At 48.7% G+C, this 20,015-nt stretch overlaps 1 protein-coding gene across 1 annotated transcript in view; it reads right to left on the bottom strand.

Annotated features, from left to right (window-relative positions):
• The window catches only part of CACNA1B (calcium voltage-gated channel subunit alpha1 B), a gene marked incomplete at its 5' end in the record, with an annotated part of 303,988 nt that overhangs the window by 89,323 nt on the left and 194,650 nt on the right, over positions 1-20,015 (bottom strand). Inside the window, 4 exons of the mRNA XM_084219396.1 lie at positions 5,316-5,383; positions 12,810-12,927; positions 17,590-17,662; positions 19,105-19,236. Of these exons, the coding sequence (XP_084075522.1) occupies positions 5,316-5,383; positions 12,810-12,927; positions 17,590-17,662; positions 19,105-19,236 (391 nt within the window). The remainder of the gene's footprint in view (positions 1-5,315; positions 5,384-12,809; positions 12,928-17,589; positions 17,663-19,104; positions 19,237-20,015) is intronic.

Genomic DNA, 20,015 nt, shown 5'->3' with positions numbered 1-20,015 from the left:
AATATTGAGGTGAGAGCAAAACCCACGGAAACACCTTGGTTCCCCTTCAGTGTCACCAAGGGCAACTTTGCTGGAATTTTCTAACCAAAATAAATCCAAATCATGGAAGGATCAGCAGAGAGCAACACCAGCATCTCACAAATCCAGGGAAAAGCACACAGAGGGAGTCACAGGCTCTCCTGTCCCACTTCAGGGGATGCACAGCTCTGCCTCTGCTCTCCCAGGCTGCTGCAAGGAGCCAGGGTTAAAATCATGAGAGCAGACAGAAATCCAGCTTTGGAATGGGAAATGATAGAGATTTATCCACCCTGAATTCCATCTGCATAAACAGCTCCTCGCTCTGCCTTTGGTGCTCTTTGCTTCCACTGAACTCATTTGGAAACTGTTTTCTTTTTCTCCTTCAGAATGAAAAAAAAAAAATTGATGGAAAATTGATTTAAAAAATCATTACCATATAAATTTCTTCTTTTTTATTTTTCTTCTTTTTTTTTTTTCCCCCCTTTGCAAATATTTGCAAGTCTATAACCAGGCTTGAATAAAAGACCTGCTGAGCAATTATACAAAGTCAATATTTCTCAGCTGCCAAATTCCAGTATTTTATGGATTTTTTTTTTCCATAATTTCCAGTATTTTATTTTTATTTTATGCCAAATTCCAATTTATCAAAGCTTTGGGAGCTCATTGGAAGCCAAGGGTGTTTGGTTTAATCCTGGCCCCCAGCTCAGTCTCAGGAACCTGCTGCTGGGGTGGGAAACAGCAAAGCACCCAAGGATTGGGAGAAATTCAGTGTATTTGGGGGAGAAAAAGAGAAAGGAGTGAATTCCACATTTTCCACCCTGGGTTTTGCCATTCCCAGGGCAGCAGAGCTCCCTCCACGGAGCAGGACTGGGACAGACAGACATTGTCACCCTGTCTGGAATGTCCCTGGGCTCAGCTGGGTGTCCCCTGTGCCCCCCAATTTCCCCCCTGGACTCTGTGGGTTCGCTGCTCAGCAAGAACAAAACACCCCAGAGCAATTCCAACACCAACCCTGCTTTCCCACACAAATCCCTCCTGTGACAAAAACCCAAAGCAGCAGAAATGTTTTCCTCAGGACACCAGTGTTAAAAGGAATAACACCCCAATAAAAAAAAACCTTTCAGGTTTTCCTTTCATCCTCTGGCTAAATTCAAATTATTTCTTCCTCTGAGGGATCTCCAGCAACCAAAGGCTGCTGATTTTTCTTTCTCTGCCCCTCAAGCACCAGGTGCAGGTTTTAAAACCTCTTTTAAATGTGTGGCTCTGCTGGATTTCCACCCTGAAGGAGCAGCAAACGCAGCTGTTCCTCCCTCACAACCAGCTCAGCCCTCAGCAGATGTTGGCTTTGTAAAATCTCTGTAGCTCCTTCCATGCAGATATTGCAGATGACTCCAAAAATTGGTTTATTTTTTACCTGTTATTTAAAATTCCAGCTCAAACTGTCACCCCCATTTCAGAGGTAAAGCTCTTACCCATAAGGTTCATGTCCCTTTCTGTTTTCCAGAGCTCTAAATCTTCATTTAAATCCATTTCTCACGGGGTAAAACCCATTTTTGGTGCTACCCATCACGATGTGCATCATTAACACAGAATTTTCTTGAATTCATTCAGCCAGTTCAAGCCTTTTCCAAAGGGAGGAGGGGGATTTATGGATGCTCAGCCCTGGGTTTGGCCACTGCCTTCAGTCCTGAATTTCTGGGCATTCCTCAAGAATTTTATACAAATTTACATCAAATTCCCACATCCCTTATACATGTTTTTATCCTGCTTTTTCAGGCATCACTGGCAGTGCAACAGAGATGAGAAAACACCTCCTGCTTGAAGATATTTAGGAAAATAAAGCTTCAGGTGTAGTGGGCTTACACTCCAGTTTAGTGAGGAGGATGCTTGATGTCCCCAGAGATATTCTTCATACCAGCAAAAAAAAAAAAAAAAAAAAAAAGCAAATTTTGGGGGTAAATTCTGCTCTGAATATGTGAACAGGGAAAAAAAACCTGTCAATATATAAAAAAAAAACCCTAAAGGTGAGGGAACCCAAAGGGATTCAGGAGAGTTCTCAGGAATCACTAAAAATTGGGTGGCAGAGTTTGAGTCAGGCCAGAGCAGGAAGAGCAGGAGAGGGAGCTGGGAGCAGAGTTTTTATAGATTCAAAGCAAAGGTGGAGATTCTTTATTTTTTTCCCCCCAAAAATGAGTCATTCCTAAACTGGTGAGTTCTGGAACAGCCACGGGGTGACCAAGCTGCAGTTAAATACAGCCCCAGCTCTTACAGGTCACAGAGCCCAGACCTGGCCCAAATGCCACATCAAGAAATCCAAATCAGCTCCAGAATGGGGAGAGTTGAGATGTTCCAGTCCTGAGGCAGGAAAGTTTTTTGCCTTCCCTAAACAGAGGCGATTTCAATCGCTCCCACATTGAATCCAGCACTGATCTCAATTAATTTCACAGAATAAATGTCAGGAGAGTCTCGTGGCACCAACTGACTCCTGAGTAACTTCCTTCTATCTCTGGGCCATTTTTGGGGCTTGCATGATCATATTTACTCAGCAGGAAATCCCTCATTCTCCAGGTATGTGTCTAATTGAATTTTAGCTTTTTCCTCTTCTTTTGAAAGCCCCAATGATTTGGAGGGGGAGAATCATAAATAAAATTAAACTAAAAAAAAAAAAAAAAAATCCCCAAGAGACTTTTTGGAGAAGCTTTATGATTTGGCAATGCTGTTGAGTGCATCAATATTTAATTAGACTTTATAAACATCCCCAAAGTCAGGTTTCCAACCATCTCTGTCAGCTGCTGAAATATTCACAAGAAAGCACTTAAAGGATTAAGAAAGGAGGAGGATGAGCTTCATTATCCAAGAATTGTGCTGGGCCTCATCTCCCCTCTTAGCACGTGCAAGGGATGCCCATAAATCTGGGAGGATCTTTGCCTGCAGGCTGGAGATTTCTGTGAGCACAGAAACAGCTGAGCTGCTGAAAGGGGAAAAATTCCCATTTTAAAAAAAGAAAAAAAAAAAAGGAAAAACTCTCAAAACAACAGAGAGCCATTAAAGACAGCCATGAGCAGCATTTTAAGGCAGGAGGGATGCAGAACACAGAATTTTTTAAAAAATTAAATAATAAAAATGATAAAATTTTAGTATTATTATTAAATTAAAAAATAATAAATTAAATAATTAAATGATAAAATTATAAAATTTTATTATTATCAAAAATAAATTAATAATAATAACAATAACAATAACAATAATAATAATTTATAACTTATAATAAAATTATTTACAATAACAATACAAGAATATTTATAATGTTATTGTATTGTTATTGTGTTGTGATTTACAATAACAATACAATAAGATTTATAATAATATTTATAATATTATACAATAATATTTATAATAAAGTAATTTATAATAATAAAAATATTTATAAAATTTATTTATAATAAGATATTTATAATAATAAAATATATTTTCCACCAGGCTGTTTGGAGGGTTTTGTTGGGAGAAAGCTCCAGAAAAGCTGGAGCCAGTCCTGCAGGAAAAGGGGGGATGAGAGAGCAGCTCAGCCCTACAGGGATGTGGTTTTTGATGGGAACCTTTGGCTGCTCTGCCCTGCAGCAGCTGGAGGAGGGTGGGAAACGTGGGGGAGTCTCTGTGTGCCTCAAGTGTGGAGCAGCAATGGGGACCCAAAGAGCCAAAAATGTTGGGAAAGATTTGAGGGCAGCAGTGCCAGGGCTGAGCACCAGCCCTGAGCAGCACAGCTCCGTGGGTTTGAACAATCCCATGGGATGGTTTGGGGTGGAAGGAGCTCAAAGCCCACCCAGGACACCTCCCACCAGCCCAGGCTGCTCCAGCCCCATCCAGAAGGGGATCCAGGGCATGAACTGCTGCACCTTTCCCTAAAATAAAAACCACCTGTGCCTGCTGCTGCCTCAGCTCATGGGCAGAGAGCTCTGCCACTGGCAGGAGGAAAGAAATTAAAGTTTTAAAACACATCCACCCCAACGGGGACACTGCTGCCTGTGCCCCCACAGGCCACTGTGACTGCTGCTGATGGGTGAGAAAAGCTAAAAACGTGCAAAAATCCCTTTAATTCTCCTGATAAATCCACCAGAGCACACCAGGAAATCAAAACTGTGCAATAACCCAAACACCAAGGGCAACAGTCACAATCCTCCTGCACAGGGGCTCAGCTGCTCTCAGGGTAAACAACAGAAATCTGGGTCCACACCCAGAAAAGTCACACCAGAGTCACTGCCACCCCTGCCAGGACCTGGCTTTGTGATTTCTCACACGCCTGGGGAGAGGCAGGAATATCCCAACATCTCCCCTGAGTGCTCCCAACAGCCTCTGCAAGTTGTTTTGCCTGGAGCTGATTGGAAAATTTTAATTCTTTAATCCATCACCAGTCTCAGTGAGGTAAGGGACACAAAGTGTGAGACCAAACGAAACACAAAATATTCCCTGCAACCTGAAATAAAGAAACCTGCAGGGGAATAAAGCTCTCTGCAGTGCAAGCTGCTCGCCAGAAGGGCAAAAGCAGCACCACAATCCCTGAATTTGCTCCTGTCTGAGTTTCCAATCAGCCAAAAAACCTGTTAACTGCTTCTCCTCTGCTCTTGGAAACAGAAAATGTGAGAGGAGCAATGCCCACTCTGGGATAAAGCAAATACAAAATATTCACTGCAACCTGAAATAAAGAAACCTGCAGGGGAATAAACATCCAGGTGCAAAGTGATCACCAGAGGTGCAGCAGGAGATGCCTCAGGTTTGAGCTTTTCTATTTTTCACATTCTGTGCTGCTTTAGTCTGTGGGTCTGGGCTCACATCAGGGCATGGTGAGCTCTGTGCACAGAGCAGGGAGACAAAACAATTCCTGCTCCAGCTGGGCACCAAGGACAAATGAGCCAAATCTCAGGCCAGGAGCACAAACCCCGTGGGCTGGAGAGAGAAAAACAAGCAGGGTGGGACTGCAGGGGCTAAAGCTGGGATGGGACAATGAACTGCAAGGTGCAAATGGAGCAGAACTGACCAAAATGTCAGATCTCAGGATCTCTTTTGCTCCCACCTTGGAGCCATCTGGGCAGAACCTGTGGCCTTTGAAATCCCTTCAATAAATATCCACTTTATTCCCTTTAACTCCATCTATCCTCTTTCCCAGCTCCTTCAGGGACAGCTCAGGGTGTCCCCCTGCTTTGGAGGGCACAGCAATGTCCCCCAGCAGTGTCCCCCAGCAATGTCCCCCAGCAATGTCCCAAATCAATCCCAAATCAATCCCAAATCAATGTCCCCCCTACCTTGGTCAGCTCCTGGGCGTTGGCCAGGTTGTCCACAGCGATGGCCAAGAAGACGTTCAGGAGGGTATCTGTGGGAGCAGCTAAGGAAAAGCACTTCACACAGCCCAGGAGCAATCCTTCCCTTCCTGCTGCCCCTCCTTCCCTCCTCAGTGTCTCATGGATTCATCTCTGGAAGCTCTGCCACCATTCCCAGCTCACCCACCCTGCCCAGAGCTGGTGTCCCCAGCACCTGTCTGCAGAGGGGACAGGACACGAGGGGTGTCACCCCATCTGAGGGGCAGGGTGGCACCCCCTGCTGCCCCACAGCTCCTGGGTTTCCACCCCTCCAGCCCAGAAATGCAGATTCCAGCCTCATTTTCCCCTCATACCGATTCCAGCCTCATTTCCCCCTCTTGTTGAAAAGGACTACCAGTGGAGCTGCAGGAAATGGGTCATTTTAAGCCAACATTTATATTTTTATGCACACAGAGCTGTATAAAGTGGTGGAGAGCATGGAGAAATGAATTTCAGGTCATTGCTGCTGGGAAGAAGTGATCCTGGCTTGTCTCACTGGAGGCAGGGGGGCAGTGGGGCCACCCCAGACATGCTGAGCCCCACAGCGAGCTCAGCTGCCCCACAGCAGCACAGCCAGCCCCACTCATGAGCTCTGCTGTTAAAACAGCCCCTAAGCCCAGCCCAGAGCCCAGCTAAGCCAGGGCAGCGCCCACACCAGCCCAGGCCTCTCAGCAGAGCTCTGCATCCCACCCCTGAGACAGAACAGAGCCCTGGAATTATTTATTCCTCTTTTACTTTACTTTTTCCACTTAATGATTTCAGCTTTTGCTGAGTTTATTGTTGTTATTCCAGCCTCGTGGCTGCAAAACAGCCCCAGAGCAGCCATAAATCAGCTGCCTTTGCACAGGGAAGGAGGGCAAGCAGAGCAGAAGCACAGCAAAACCAAAACCACAAAAAACGTGTTTGGCTCTGGCACATCACCTGGGGACAGGAGAGTCACTCACTGCAGAGCTCCTCCAGGGGGAAAGTGCAGGGGAATGGTTGATAAACCCACTGAAAGGAGCTTTAGGAAACGAATTCAGGGATTTGCAGGAGGCTCCAGGAGAGCTGGAAAAGGACAGGGATGGAGGGACAGGACACAGGGAATGGCTCCCAGTGCCAGAGGGCAGGGATGGATGGGATATTGGGAATTGGGAATTGTTCCCTGGCAGGGTGGGCAGGCCCTGGCACAGGGTGCCCAGAGCAGCTGGGGCTGCCCCTGGATCCCTGGCAGTGCCCAAGGCCAGGCTGGACAGGGCTGGGAGCAGCCTGGGACAGTGGGAGGTGTCCCTGACATGGCAGGGGTGGCACTGGGTGATGTTTAAGGTCCCAACCCGAGCCATTGTGTCATTCTGTGAAATTACTCAATTTTGGAACAGCATCAGGCTCCTGGGCCTGGGCTGAGGCTGGTGAGGGAAGGCAGAAATCCCTCCTGGGAGGGCAGGACAAGAGAGGGATGAACCCCAAAGGTTCCCAGCCTGCAGGGGGATTTGGGGAGCCCGTGGCTCTCCATCCCTCAGGGGGCTGTCAGGAGGAGCACCCAGGGGCTGCTGACAGCCAGAGCAGCCAGGAGGGCTGCAGGGCTGATCCCCCTCTCCCAGACAGCCACCCCGGTGTCCCTGCAGCTTCAGCCTGCCTGTCCCACATCAGGAAACTTTCCAGGCAGGCAGGGAGCAAAGCTGGCCCAAACCAGCAGCTCAGAGCCCCTCTGCTTCCTTTCTCCAGGGCTTTACCAATTCAGCCCATGTCACCACATTTCTCCTCACAGAGAAAAGCAAGGCACGATTCTTCCCAAGAATATTTCTGGGTTTCCCATTCTCTGAACCTCACAAAAAGGAAAAACAATTCTTATCTCATTTGCTGTGCCTGTTTGTGCCAAAGCAGAATGCAATGTGGAGATTTTACCCAGAGTGATGGGGTTTTGTTTCCTTGGCCTGTCAGGGCCAGGTGTGTGTTGGGACTGTCAGCTGACAGTCACAGGATTCTGTGCAGAGATGAGTGCTTGGCAGACTCAGTTTAGGTGTAATGTAATATAGTGTAATATAGTATAGAATAATATAGTATGATAAAGTAATTAATTGGCCTTCTGATAAGATGGAGTCCTCCACATCATTTTTTCTCCCTGCCACGGGGATCCCTGCAAATACTGTAAGCTCAGACTTCAGAGCCAGGCATTCCCAGCTCTAACTCCCACTGAGGGAGTGTCAGACATCTACTGTTATTAGATATTTATCCTGGATTAGGTGTTTATTTACTGTTAGATATTTATATGTTATTAGATGTTTATTATTATACTTTTACATTGATGGCTGTTTGTTATTGTTAGAGACTTATCTGTTATTAAATACCTATTCTTAGTGAATATTTAAAATAGAGACCCAAAAAGGCCTTGTTGAGCTTCTAAAGGGAGGAAATGATGCCTCAGGTTTCAGCTTTTCTATTTTTCACATTCTGTGCTGCTTTAGTCTGTGGGTCTGGGCTCACATCAGGGGATGGTGAGCTCTGTGCACAGAGCAGGGAGACAAAACAATTCCTGCTCCAGCTGGGCACCAAGGACAAATGAGCCAAATCTCAGGCCAGGAGCACAAACCCCGTGGGCTGGAGAGAGAAAAACAAGCAGGGTGGGACTGCAGGGGCTGAAGCTGGGATGGGACAATGAACTGCAAGGTGCAAATGGAGCAGAGCTGATCCCAGGGAGAGACCCCGTGCCCGGCCGGGCATTTTGGGGCCATTTTGGGTCATCTTGGGTGCAGCCCTGGCTGGGCTCTGGTGCTGCCCAAGGTGGATCCATGGAGGAGATCCTTTGGATAAATCCCTGCTTTATTCTTTAGCTCTGCCCAGCCTCTGCTCTGGATCTTCCCAAGGGATCCTCCAGAGCCTGGTGCCCATCAGGTCTGGCTCCAGCAGGAGTTGGATTCATCCCTTTGGATGTTTCTCCATCCTCCCTGACTGCCAAGCCCTGCAGGGCATGGACACAGAGCCCTGGGGTCTCTCCAGCCAGGAACCAGCACTTCTCCTGGTTTTTTCCCCTTGGGAGATGATTCCTCAGGGCAAGGGGGAGGTTTGGAATGTGATTCCCATCACCTGCTCCTTCCTCCATCCCGAGGACAGCGAGGAGTGCCTGAGAGCACCTCGATCCCAGGGAACCCAGTGGATACAGAACAGGAAAATCAGTGCTGGGATCATCACCCCTCCCACACAGAGCCACATTTGTCCTTTACAAAGACATAATTCCCCCATTTTCATTCAGGGTGGGGGGCAGAGTGAACCCCTGGGCTCTGCTGAGTGTTTGGGTTTTTTTCCTCTGGGGTGCTTCCAACAGTCTGGAAACACTTCCAAGCCTCCTATCAGGGAATAAACGTCTCAGCAGGAGAACTGCCTCCCACACCCTCTGGAAATGGCTCATGTAACAAAGGCAACCCCTGGAAACTGAATTAATTTCTTTTTATCAGCTCAGCCTGCCCTGATCCATTCCCAAGCAGACACAGTCTGGCAGACTTGGGTGTTTCTGCCCCGAAAAAGGTCCCTCAGTCCTCTCTGCAGGCCTGGGGGATTCCCAAATTTCTCCCAAACTCCAGGCTCTGCCTCAGGCTGTGGAACCTGGATGAGGCAGAGCCTGGAGCCAGGAATCATCTCCTGCCTGGCACTGGAGGGCCAGGGAAGGGCAGCATCCTCCAGGCAGTTCCTGCTTTTCTTTTCAGGCTCCTCTGCAGTTTTTCTTGGAGTGTTTTTTTCCTTCTTTTTTATTGTCTCAACAGATGCCTCAATTTATCAATTAAGTGGATAACAGGGAATGCAGGCATGGTGTAATTTCCTGGAAAATGGGCCAAATCCTGTTGTTACTTTAATCATAAAACTTTCATTAAACCATTTCTGGTTCCACACAGACTCTCTGGAAATGGAAACGTAACATGAGACACTGCCCACTTAGAAAAATAAAGTTTTCCTTGCCATGATCCATTGAAAAAGCAAATTCTTCTCTCTCTCTGTGCTCACAGAACCTCACCTGCAGCAAACTCATCCCAACCTGCAGGACTCAGGGAGGATCAAAGAATCCCACCTGGCACATCCTCCTTCCTTCCTCAACGCCCCAGTGATGTCCCAAGGAGCTCAAGGAGCCACCAGCACGGGGCTGTGGGCAAAGGGCATGGCAGAGGCACTGGAGATGTGGGAAAAACAGCCCTGGACCACCTCAGCAGCAGAAGGGAAAACAAGAGAGCTGCACCTGCAGGATGAGATTCGGGGAGAAGGTGGGTGAGGTTCCCACCCTCCAAATCCCAAATGCATGGCAGGGGCAGCAGATCCCCTCCTCCTGAACATGCCCTGCTCTTTCCCTGGAAGCCACAGGAGCAGGGAGAGGTCCCCTCTGAACGAAAGGTGAGGAAGGGAATTATTGCCCCGTTCCTCAGGAACGCTGGAGCTCAGCAGCTCGGAGGTGACAAGTCCCTCCCTCAGCTGTGCTGTCAAGCCTGATTACAGCTTAATCTCATTTCCAAACGCCAAGCCCAGAGGATTTCGAGCTGTCCCTCCCTCCCTGCTCCTCTCTGACCCAGTTTTGCAGAGCCTGGTGTTTCTGGAAGGGGATGGCTGCTGTGAGATGTCTGAGCATCACTGCCACGGCTCCTCCAGGAATGGGATAAATCCTTGAGGACACTGGTGCGACAGGCACAGCTCCCACTGCCTGCTCTGCTCTTCCCTGTCCCTGCTCCTCATCCTGAAGGACAGAATTCCAGCTGAGCCAAAGGGCTGGAGCACTGCTGTGCCACCCGTGGGCACCAATGTCATCGATGGCACCTGCTGTCCCCTCCACTCCAGCTGGAGCAGCCCATTTCTGCAGGAACTCTGTCTTTAGCACCAGCATTCCCCCCAGTTCACCTCTCCCCTTCTCCTGCATCTCCAGCACAAACAAGACTCCAAGGAAAAGAGGAATACTGCAACTGGAACCAGTGAGAAGGTCAGGAAATCCTGGTGGGAACTCCTGGGGGGAGCAGCAGCACTGGGAGCTCTCATCCCACTTTGGGGCATTCCCATCCCACTTAGGGGCATTCCCATCCGACTTTGCAGAACAAACCAAGCAGCCAGGGCTGCCTCAGCATAGCCACAATTCCTGGGTTTCCTGTTTTAGGGATGCTCCCTCTGGATCCACACAGCTCGTGTCTGCAGCCACAGAATCACAGAATCAGTCACGGAATCAGTCACAGAATCAGAGGATTACAGGATCAATCACAGAATCACACAATCAGTCATGGAATCACAGAATCAGTCACAGAATCACAGGATCAATCACAGAATCAATCACACAACCACAGAATCAATCCCAGAATCAATCCCAGAATCACACAATCAGTCATGGAATCACAGAATCACAGAATCAGTCATAGAATCATAGGATTACAGGATAAACCACAGAATCAAACACAGAATCACACAACCACAGAATTAACTAGGCTGGAAAAGCCCTTTGAGATCAAGTCCAACCTAGACCTTGTCACCCAGAGCCACATCCAATCTTTCCTTAAACACTCCAGGGATGGGGACTCCAAGCCACCCTGGGCAGCCCCTTCACTGCCCAACCACTCTTTCTGGGAAGAACTTCTCCCTAAGGTCCAGCCTAAACCTCTCCTGGTGCAGCTCAGGGCTGTGTCCTCTCACCAGTGATGCTGTGTCTGCCTGGTGCTGGCACTGTCACAGAGCACTGGCCATCACTGGCACAGGGACAGGGCCACCACAGCCCCTCTGGCTCTCCTCCTCACACCCAGCTGCTTGTGCATAAAATATAAAATGCATATAAAATACAGCCTCCCTCCCCAAATCCCATCACTCTGTCCCTGCCTCCCTGGACCTCAGGACACACCATCCCTTCCCCAGCAGACACCCTGGCACACAGGGGGGATGACAGCTCCCAGTTTCTCGTTACCCTTGGGAGATTTCCATCTCTCAGAAGAACAAAACAGACACTTCATGTGCCAAGGCTTGGAGCACTGAACACTGCCAGAACCTGAAACCCAAGATCCAGAAGTAAATTAAATGTGGAGATGAGATAATTCTGAGCATTTGGGACAGCAGAGCTGGTTAAGGTGCCCTAGACAAAGGCACCAAGAGAATGGAGCTCATGTCCACCATCCACTACTCACCTCCACCAAACCCACCTCAATCCTCCCCAGGCTAAAAACAAACAGTTTGTGAAGATATTCAAGGTCCTGCTCTAACCTACCCTCAATTATTTCTCCCACAATCTGAATTAACTCTTAATAGAACATTTCCAAGGCAAAACACAACAATTAAAATGAAATTCCTTTAAATGAAATGAAAAATTCTGATGTTGCTGTAAGAAAAGCAACACCAAGTTGGACAACTCACCTTCAGTGCTGTCAGGAGCAAAGCCACAGCAATAATTTGGCTTTTAAAGGATGAGGCTGTGAGAACTGAGGGCAAAATGGGGATTTCCAGCAGTGTGGGTGTAAGAGATGTCTGCAGTTTCCTTCATTGGCCTCAGGATCACCACAAGGGCCCTGGAGACCCTGACAGGAGCTCTGGCCTGGCTGGGGTGGATGTTTTCTGGATGTTATCCCCAGGGATTGTTTGCAGGTGTGCTCGCTGTGCTTTCACAGAGCCCTGCTCAGAGCAGGTTCTGACAGATGCTGGCTGCTCCTTCCATGCACTGCCCCGAGCTCTGCCAAGCACTGCCTTGTCCTGGGCGCTGACCCTGCCTCACAGACCGAGGGGTCTCACACCACGGCCCAGGACCCTTCCCCACCCTCTGGCCAGGTGCCACTCCTTTGGACTGAGACTGCAGAAATGGAACTTTTGAGAGGACTTGGGTGAACCCACGGGCAGCGGTGAATCCGTGCGGCTGGGCCATGAGGATTCTGTCTCGTTGGCAGCTATATTCCCCTTCCCTCTTTGTCTTTCTGTCCTTGATTTCCTTTTCTGATCCCTCTATCACATTTGCTGCTGGCCCTCAACAGAGGTGCATTTGTTGTGATTAAACTGACAGTCCCCTGCTGTGGAGAGTTTTGTGGATGCCTGGTTAGAAGAGAGGGGACATGATAAGTTGCAGCCAGTAAAGCAATAGGGTCGTGGGCAAGGACACTGTCTCCTTGAGCAAGAAGTTATATAACAACAGGATAGAGAAAACAGGGTCTAGCCAGAGCAGAAAACCACAAGCATCCTGAGTATGTGATAGTAGAGGTGGAGCTGACCTCCACCTGCAGACCTATTATGAGCTCTACTTTTGCAATATGTATGAACCTTATTCCTATGCTTAGAAAAGTTTGCTTATTGCCTAAATAAAGATGAGACTTGTTGATCACCATCGGATGTGCTTGTCTCCCGTCGACTCTGACACCCTGCTGTTTGTCTTTTGCACTTTTGGGATCTGGAAAGGAACCATCCCCACCCCGCTCGCCCCAGAGGATGGGGACAGTGGGCAGGACTGTGGCACCAAGGATGGAAGGATACAGTTCCCAAAGAGGGTGAGCACGATGAAGTAGATGGAGGAGAACATTCCGGAATGGACGCCGCCCTGCGACTCTATCCCGTGGTACATCACAGCGTTCCAGTCCTCGCCCGTCAGGATCTGCACAGAGCAGGAGGGACACAGGGTCACTCACAGGAAAGGGGCACCTCAGCACTCCACAGCTCCTGCAAGGTGGCACCACAGGCAGGGGGCTCTGCCATGACCCACAGCCAGACACTGGCACTGGGGAGGGCACACCTGGAGTGCTGTGCCCAGCTCTGGGCCCTTGGTTTGGGAAGGACTTTGAGACACCTGAGCACGTCCAGAGGGGGCAGCGAGGCTGGAGAGGGGCTGGGAACACAAACCCTGAGAGGAACCCCTGAGGGAGCTGGGGGTGCCCAGCCTGGAGCAAAGGAGACTCAGGGCTGCCCTCATCACTCTCACAGCTCCTGAAAGGTGCCTGTGCTCAGCTGGGGCTGGGCTCTGTCTGCAGCAGCACTGACACAACCAGAGCACACAGCCTCCAGCTGTGCCAAGGGAAATTCAGGCTGGATATCAGGAAAAAGATTTTCATATAAAGGGTGCTAAAGTTCTGCAATGGCTGCCCAGGGAGGTGGTGGAGTCCCCATCCCTGTATGTGGCACTGGGTGCCAGGGGTGAGTTGAGCTGTTGGGGCTGGGTTGAACTCGATGATCTTGAAGGTCTCTCCCAACCCAGGGATTCTGTGAATTCTGTGAAAGGCAGCTTTGGGGGAGCCAGGCCAAAGCCACCAGGGAATGTCCCTGGGAAATGAGGAGCCCATGGGGGACACCAGGCACAGCATCACCAGCTGGGGGAGGGAGGGATTGTCCAGCTCTGCTCTGGGCTGGGGCAGCCTCACCCCCAGTGCTGGGGAGTTTTGGGTGACTCAATATCAGAAAAAGATCTAAAGGTGTGAGAGAGTGTCCAAAGGAGGGGCACAGGGATGGGGAAGGGTCTGGAGGGGCCCGTGAGGAGCAGCCCAGGGCTCTGGGGTTGTTCAGCTGGAGCAGAGTGAGGGCAGAGCTCCCCGGGGCTGCAGCTCCTCCCGAGGGGCAGCTCCCATCTCTGCTCTGGGACAGGGACAGGAGCCAGGGCACGGCTGGGGCTGGGCCAGGGCAGCTCAGGCTGAGCTCAGGGAAAGGTTCTTCCCCCAGAGGGTGCTGGCACTGCCCAGGCTGCCCAGGGAATGGGCACGGCCCCGAGGCTGCCAGAGCTCCAGGAGCCTTTGGACAGCGCTGCCAGGGATGCCCAGGGTGGGCTGGGTGGGACTGGGTGACCCTGCCCTGCCCCTCTGGGTCACCTGCCCACCTTGACCAGGGGCTCTCACACAGGCAGAGGAAACAAAATCCACATTTGACATTCTGACACTTCCTTCTGCCCCTCTCCCTCTCTGAGCCATGCACAGACCCCAGGTTCCACCAGGGCACTTCCCCCAGCCCCAGGAAAGCCCTGAGCTCCCGGAGCAGTGCCCTCACTGGGAGCTCTGCCAGTGCCAGCCCCTCTCGTGCCCTTCCTGCAGCCAGGGCTGGGTTTGCCCAGCTCCCCCAGCCCTCACTCGCTGTCCCCAGCTCTGTCACCTCCTGCCACCCCTCCTCTGCCCCTCGGGGCTGGCAGAGCCTTCCTGCAGCTGGAATTGCCTGGGCATCACTCCGGGCACCACTGCAGGGGCTGCGCACCACGGGTTCCTCCTCAGTTTCCCCAGGTTTGACCCAGAGGGCCACAAAGCCCCAAAAAATCCCTAAACAACCTCTGTGTGTGAGCCAGGACAGTGCAGGGGACAGCCTGAAGGGGACTCTGATCCTCCTTGTCCTTGGGCAGGCACAAGCACAGAGCTGCACCTCTGATTATTGACCCAGGGCCAATTAACAATACAGGAATAATAGGAAAACTAATCAGTGTGCAAGACTCCAGCAAGCCTTGCCACGCTAAATGCTGATTTTGCAACTGTCTGAATTGCCTGGTGTTCCTTTCCTCACCAAAATCTGGAATTCTGGGCAAATCAGCACATCCTCTGCTGCCCTGGCAGAGCCAAACAACGACCACTTTTACTGCATTAAAACACTGGGATGTGAAGATCCAACTCCTAAACAGAAAGTTGTCTTTGGGTTTAATGGGTGAAAAAGAAAATAAAACCAAAACCACAAAAAACAAAAACCAAAACAAAAAAAAAGACCAAAAAAAAAAAACCCACAAAAAACCAGAACTCCTTCCCCCCCCAAAAAAACCCAACAAACAAACAAACAAACAAACAGAAGATAAAAAGCCCCAAGCCATATGTATGCTCTAGTAATGGAGTTCCATGTGCACACAGGATGCTTGGAATGGCTGCAAATTCCAGCCTGCAAACTCCAGCCTGCAAACTCCAGCCTGGCTGGCAGCTGCTGAGAGAGAGGAAATTTCTGGCTGCAGGGATGGTGCTGATGACAGCACTGGGCAAGAGCAAGTCTAGACACAAGGACACCCAGTGCAGCCACCAACTCCTCTCCCAAATGTACAATTCAGCCTCAAATAATTCCAAAATCAGGATTCAGACCCAACACTGCTGCAGCTACTCTGGATTTGCACCACAGAATATGAAGCAGGGCTTTGGGCTTTCAAATCTCCCACTCAATTATGCAGAGTATTGTCCACAAATGTGCATTCACAGAATTTCCATGAATTCACAGCTGCTCCTGCTTTCTGGGAATAGCCATAAAGTGATTTCTGATCACACAAATATTCATGGAAAGGGCAACCATTGGGAACTTTTCTGTTTCCAAGCAGAAGACCAGGATTTGCAGGTATGACAAAGTCCAGCAGGGTCTGGGTTCAAAATCCATCTTTTGGATGATTTAGGAGTGGAAGAGTGGAACAAAAAGATCAAGTTTAAAAAAAAAAGAGATGTTTTATGGGGCTTTTGCAGAGAGATTAATAATCTAAACTGAGCAGCCTGCCTGGAGAAGCTGAGGATGCTCCCTGAGGCTCTGGAAGGAGGAGCTGGTGTCCTTCCCACTGTCACCCACCAGCTGCAGGAATTACTTAAGTAATTAGGGAGCAGCCTGAAGGATCCAGGATCTGCTGGCTCTGTCCTCAAGCAGTTAATGAATTCCTTCTCAGGTCTCTTTAGGGATGCTGCAAGGAATTTTTGCTGAGGAGAGGGAAGGACAGCACTGCAGAGGGAGAGGCACAGGCAGTGAGGGATTGGGAGCAAGGGCACAGGTATCTAACAGAGAACTCTGCTTTCCAGAGGCTCTGTGCTCAGGGATGTTTTTTCTGTGTGAATTTGGAATATTCACAGCTGGGCATTCAGCTCACAGGGACTTCCTCAGGAGCTGGAGCTGAAGGTTGATGCTCCTCTGAGGGAGTTTAGGCTGAGCTCAGCCAGCTGCCAGGTGGACAAAACCCATCCTGGGTGTCCAGGGACAGGACCATGACCCAGCCAGGGCTGCTGGGATAGAAATGGGCTAAAGCAGAGGGAAGAAGGGTTTGTTTGAGAAGCTTCTTACACAGAGAATCTCCAAAGGTACAGGGGGGGCAGGGTGTATCTAACTTCATTTATTCAGCACATCGAATTCTGTCTCTGACTGATTCTGGCTGAAGTTATAAAATAAAAGTTTGGAAAGGGATCCCAAGCCCAGAGTGAAGAAACACTGAGCTGGAATTGGCAGTTTAGGGAAGGAGTGGGATGAAAGGGGAGGAAGGGGTATCAAAGAGCCTCGGGGAGACCACAGTTAATCCAGGGCTGATGGCTTTTGCCGGGTTCAGCTCCTACCCCTGACATTCCAGACAAATATCTTAAACCCACGTGCTTTCCCTCACCCCACACTGCAGGACTGACAGGAAATACTCCAGCTGAGTATTCCACAGGCAGCTCCAGTCCCAAAGCAAAGCAAAACCAAGTTCCCATGGCTCATATCCGGAGCTGCTCCCTGGCAATACCTGTCTCTGAGCCCTTCCTTTGAGGAGCAGGAAAATCTCATGCAAATCTTAATCCCCCATGATGGGCAATATCCTGTGAGGTGAGCACAACCTGCCTCACATCTGGGCAGTGGCTCCTGCAGAGCTCTCAGGACAGGCTTCCCTTGAGATTCTCTTTCTGTCTTAATCCAGAAATTGTCATCACCCCCCTTCCCTTCCTTTTTATCTCCTTTTGGGGTCGTGACACTGAAATACACCAGCCAGGCCTTGCTGAGATCTGGGGAATTCTGGATCAGGGGGAGCCCACACTGTGCAGGACAAGGCTGCAAATGCTGGACCTGTGAGGGTCACCTGCAGCTGGAGCAGCCCCAGCTCTCCTGGGATGGGAAATACCTGAAAACATTCTTTTTAAATTGTTTTAAATCATTTAAAACCATTCTAATTTATTGGTTTTTTAAAAGACAGGTAGGAAACAGCTGCAAAATTCAGCTTTAAATCCAAGCATTGCATCTGCCAGAGCTGCAGGTCTGTGGGCAGGGGCTGGAGAACGCAAAGGGCACACCCAGATGTGGCACAGCCTGGGCACACACAGATTTTAATTCACAGAAATATCTGCTTTATCAACCTTTTCCCCCCTAGCAAGAAATCTTTTGTTCTACTTTTCCTTAAAACCACAGCATTGGCTTTTAATTTGATTTTTAGTGATGCATGCATCGGTCAGCAAAGTAAAACACATGAGAAGAAAGGACTCCCCCTTTTCCTAAATTCCACAGGTTTTTGGGGGCTTGTTTGCCCTCCCCAGGCAGGAAGAAACACGCAGGAATTTCAATTCTAGCACAGCCCCAGGACAAGGAATGGCTTTACCTGGAAAACTGTGAGGATGGCAGCAGGGAAGGTATCGAAATTCGTGGTTGGAGTTTCATCTTGGAAATTGAACCTGGATAGAAGGGAGAAATAAAAACCAGAGTGGGGAGGGGCAGGCAGCTCCAGGCAGCCTGGAACACCCTCTGACACCCCATAAAGCAAGTCAGGGAGCAACATTTGTTCCACCTGGCTGTAACACCCCAGGCAAGCTCGGTGGGGAACATCTCAGAAGGTGCTTAACAGAACCATCAGCAAAAACTCAATTTCATTCCCAGAGAAAATTCCGATGCTTTGAAATTCATTTTCATCCCCAATTAAAATGAACAATCAAAATCTCCAATGATTTTGCAGGATGAGCCATTCCAAGAAGTTTTCATCCTCATGTGTAAAAGCCCAAATTGAGATGACTCTTTAAGCAGATAATTTCTTTTTACCATTTTAAAGATAAAATAGGTATTGACTGGGAAAATAAAAGACCAAACAAAACCATTTCATTATTTCAGTTCAGAAGTGAGGCTGGAGCTAAGTGGTAACACTGTGATGGTTCTTACTGCAAAATTCACCATTGCTGGCATTTCTAATGAGAATAATCAGATCCAACCAAACTGTGGTTTCCAGCAGGAAAATATTCCAGAGAGCCATTATATTTTATATTAGATATTATATTTTATAGTGGATAAATACAATGGCACTCTGGTTACCAGGGAAGGAAGCAGGACAGAAAGTGCTGCCCCCAGTCCTGTTTCAGCTCTGGGTGTCCTGGGCACAGTGAGATGATAGGAGAGCTTTGAACTGGGGACATTCTCCCTTGGGAAAGAATCCAGCTCCAGGGAAAACACCAGAACAGGAACTATTTCCCTATCCCCAGCCCTGAAATCAGGGATGTGAACCCTTCTAAGCAAAACAAAGATTCCTCAGACTGTTAGAACCCTAGTTACTAAAAATTTTTTAATTTTCTGTATTTACAGACACTAACCCCCAAGAGAACACTACCTGTGACCTAAAGCCGTAGAAAAAACTTCTAAAATTAAATAATAAAACAGCAATTATGCGTGTGTAGTTTAAATAAAAGTGTGTAATATCACAAAGCAAAAAATTTAGTTAAAAGTTTTAGAATATAATTATATAAAACAAAATGAAAGTTTTAAGAAAGAAGGTAGTCTGCCTTCTTTATGTTCTTCACCTTCTTAATAAGTTTAGGTTGTATTGCATAATTAAATAAAAAATCCACATCACAAAACACAAATAGTTAGTTCTTCAGTTAAAACTAAAAATAATTTAAGTGTCATTTCTTAATTAGACAGTTTATCCTTAAAAGACCTTGTAAAAAAAGAGATACAACTCCATTTTGTAGTATGTTAAAGAAAAATACCATAGAACTCACAACTTGAAAATTATAACCTAAATAAAAACTAATAAACATCTAAGTCCAAACAAAAACTACAGTCTCACCATTTAATCCTGACTTTAACAAAAAAAAAAAAAAACACCAAAGCAAAAAAACCAACAACTTACTGCCCTCCAAAGAGCTGCATCCCCAGCAGAGCAAAGACCACGATGAACAGGAACAGCAGGAAAAGCAAACTGATGATGGACTTCATGGAGTTCAGCAAGGAGACCACCAGATTCCTCAGGGAATTCCAGTACCTGCGTTGGATCAGAGCAGCCAGGGGAGAACATGAGTGGGGAAGAGCCTCTGGGGAGAAATTAACAGGAATTTATTTCCCATGTGTCTCAGGTGTAGCTGGGGCTGTGTGTTCAATCCCTATCTGTCAGAGCTGGGGCAGTTCTCTGCTGTTCCTGGGAAATTTTCTTTAACTCCCCCACAGCCCATCCTCCCTCCAGGAGATCTCTGCTGTCCATGGCCACTGAGTGTCCCTGCAGGGCTGATCAAATTCCATCATCCCATGGGGAGATGCTGCACCCAGGGGAGGAGCCAAGCATTCCTACCTGGATACAATCTGCCCTGGAACAGCACAGCAGCCTTTGCCCCCTGCATTCCCAGAGGAGCAATGGGAAATGTGCACCACAGGGACTCTCTTGGGGCTAAACGGGCACCCAGCTCCCATCACCACGTCTTAGGTTGGAAATGGGGGTGTGTATTTGCCATCTGTCAGAGGTGTGGCACTTATCTTCTGTTCATTGGGCAGTTTTCTTTATCTCTTCCACAACCAGTCCTCCCTCCAGGAGACAGCTTCTGTTAATGGGCCATTAATTATTAATTATCTTCAGTCCATGGCCACTGAGTGTCCCTGCAGGGCTGATCAAATTCCATCATCCCATGGGGAGATGCTGTGCCCAGGGCAGGAGCCAAGCATTCCTACCTGGATACAATCTGCCCTGGAACAGCACAGCAGCCTTTGCCCCCTGCATTCCCAGAGGAGCAGCTTTCTCCTGCCCTGCATTCCCAGAGGGAGAGCAGGCCC

The sequence above is a fragment of the Fringilla coelebs genome, assembly GCF_963513975.1.
Source record: "Fringilla coelebs genome assembly, chromosome: 21".
NCBI lineage: Eukaryota > Metazoa > Chordata > Aves > Passeriformes > Fringillidae > Fringilla > Fringilla coelebs.
Note: the sequence above shows the minus strand (reverse complement) of the source record. Positions and strands in the feature narration are given on the sequence as shown.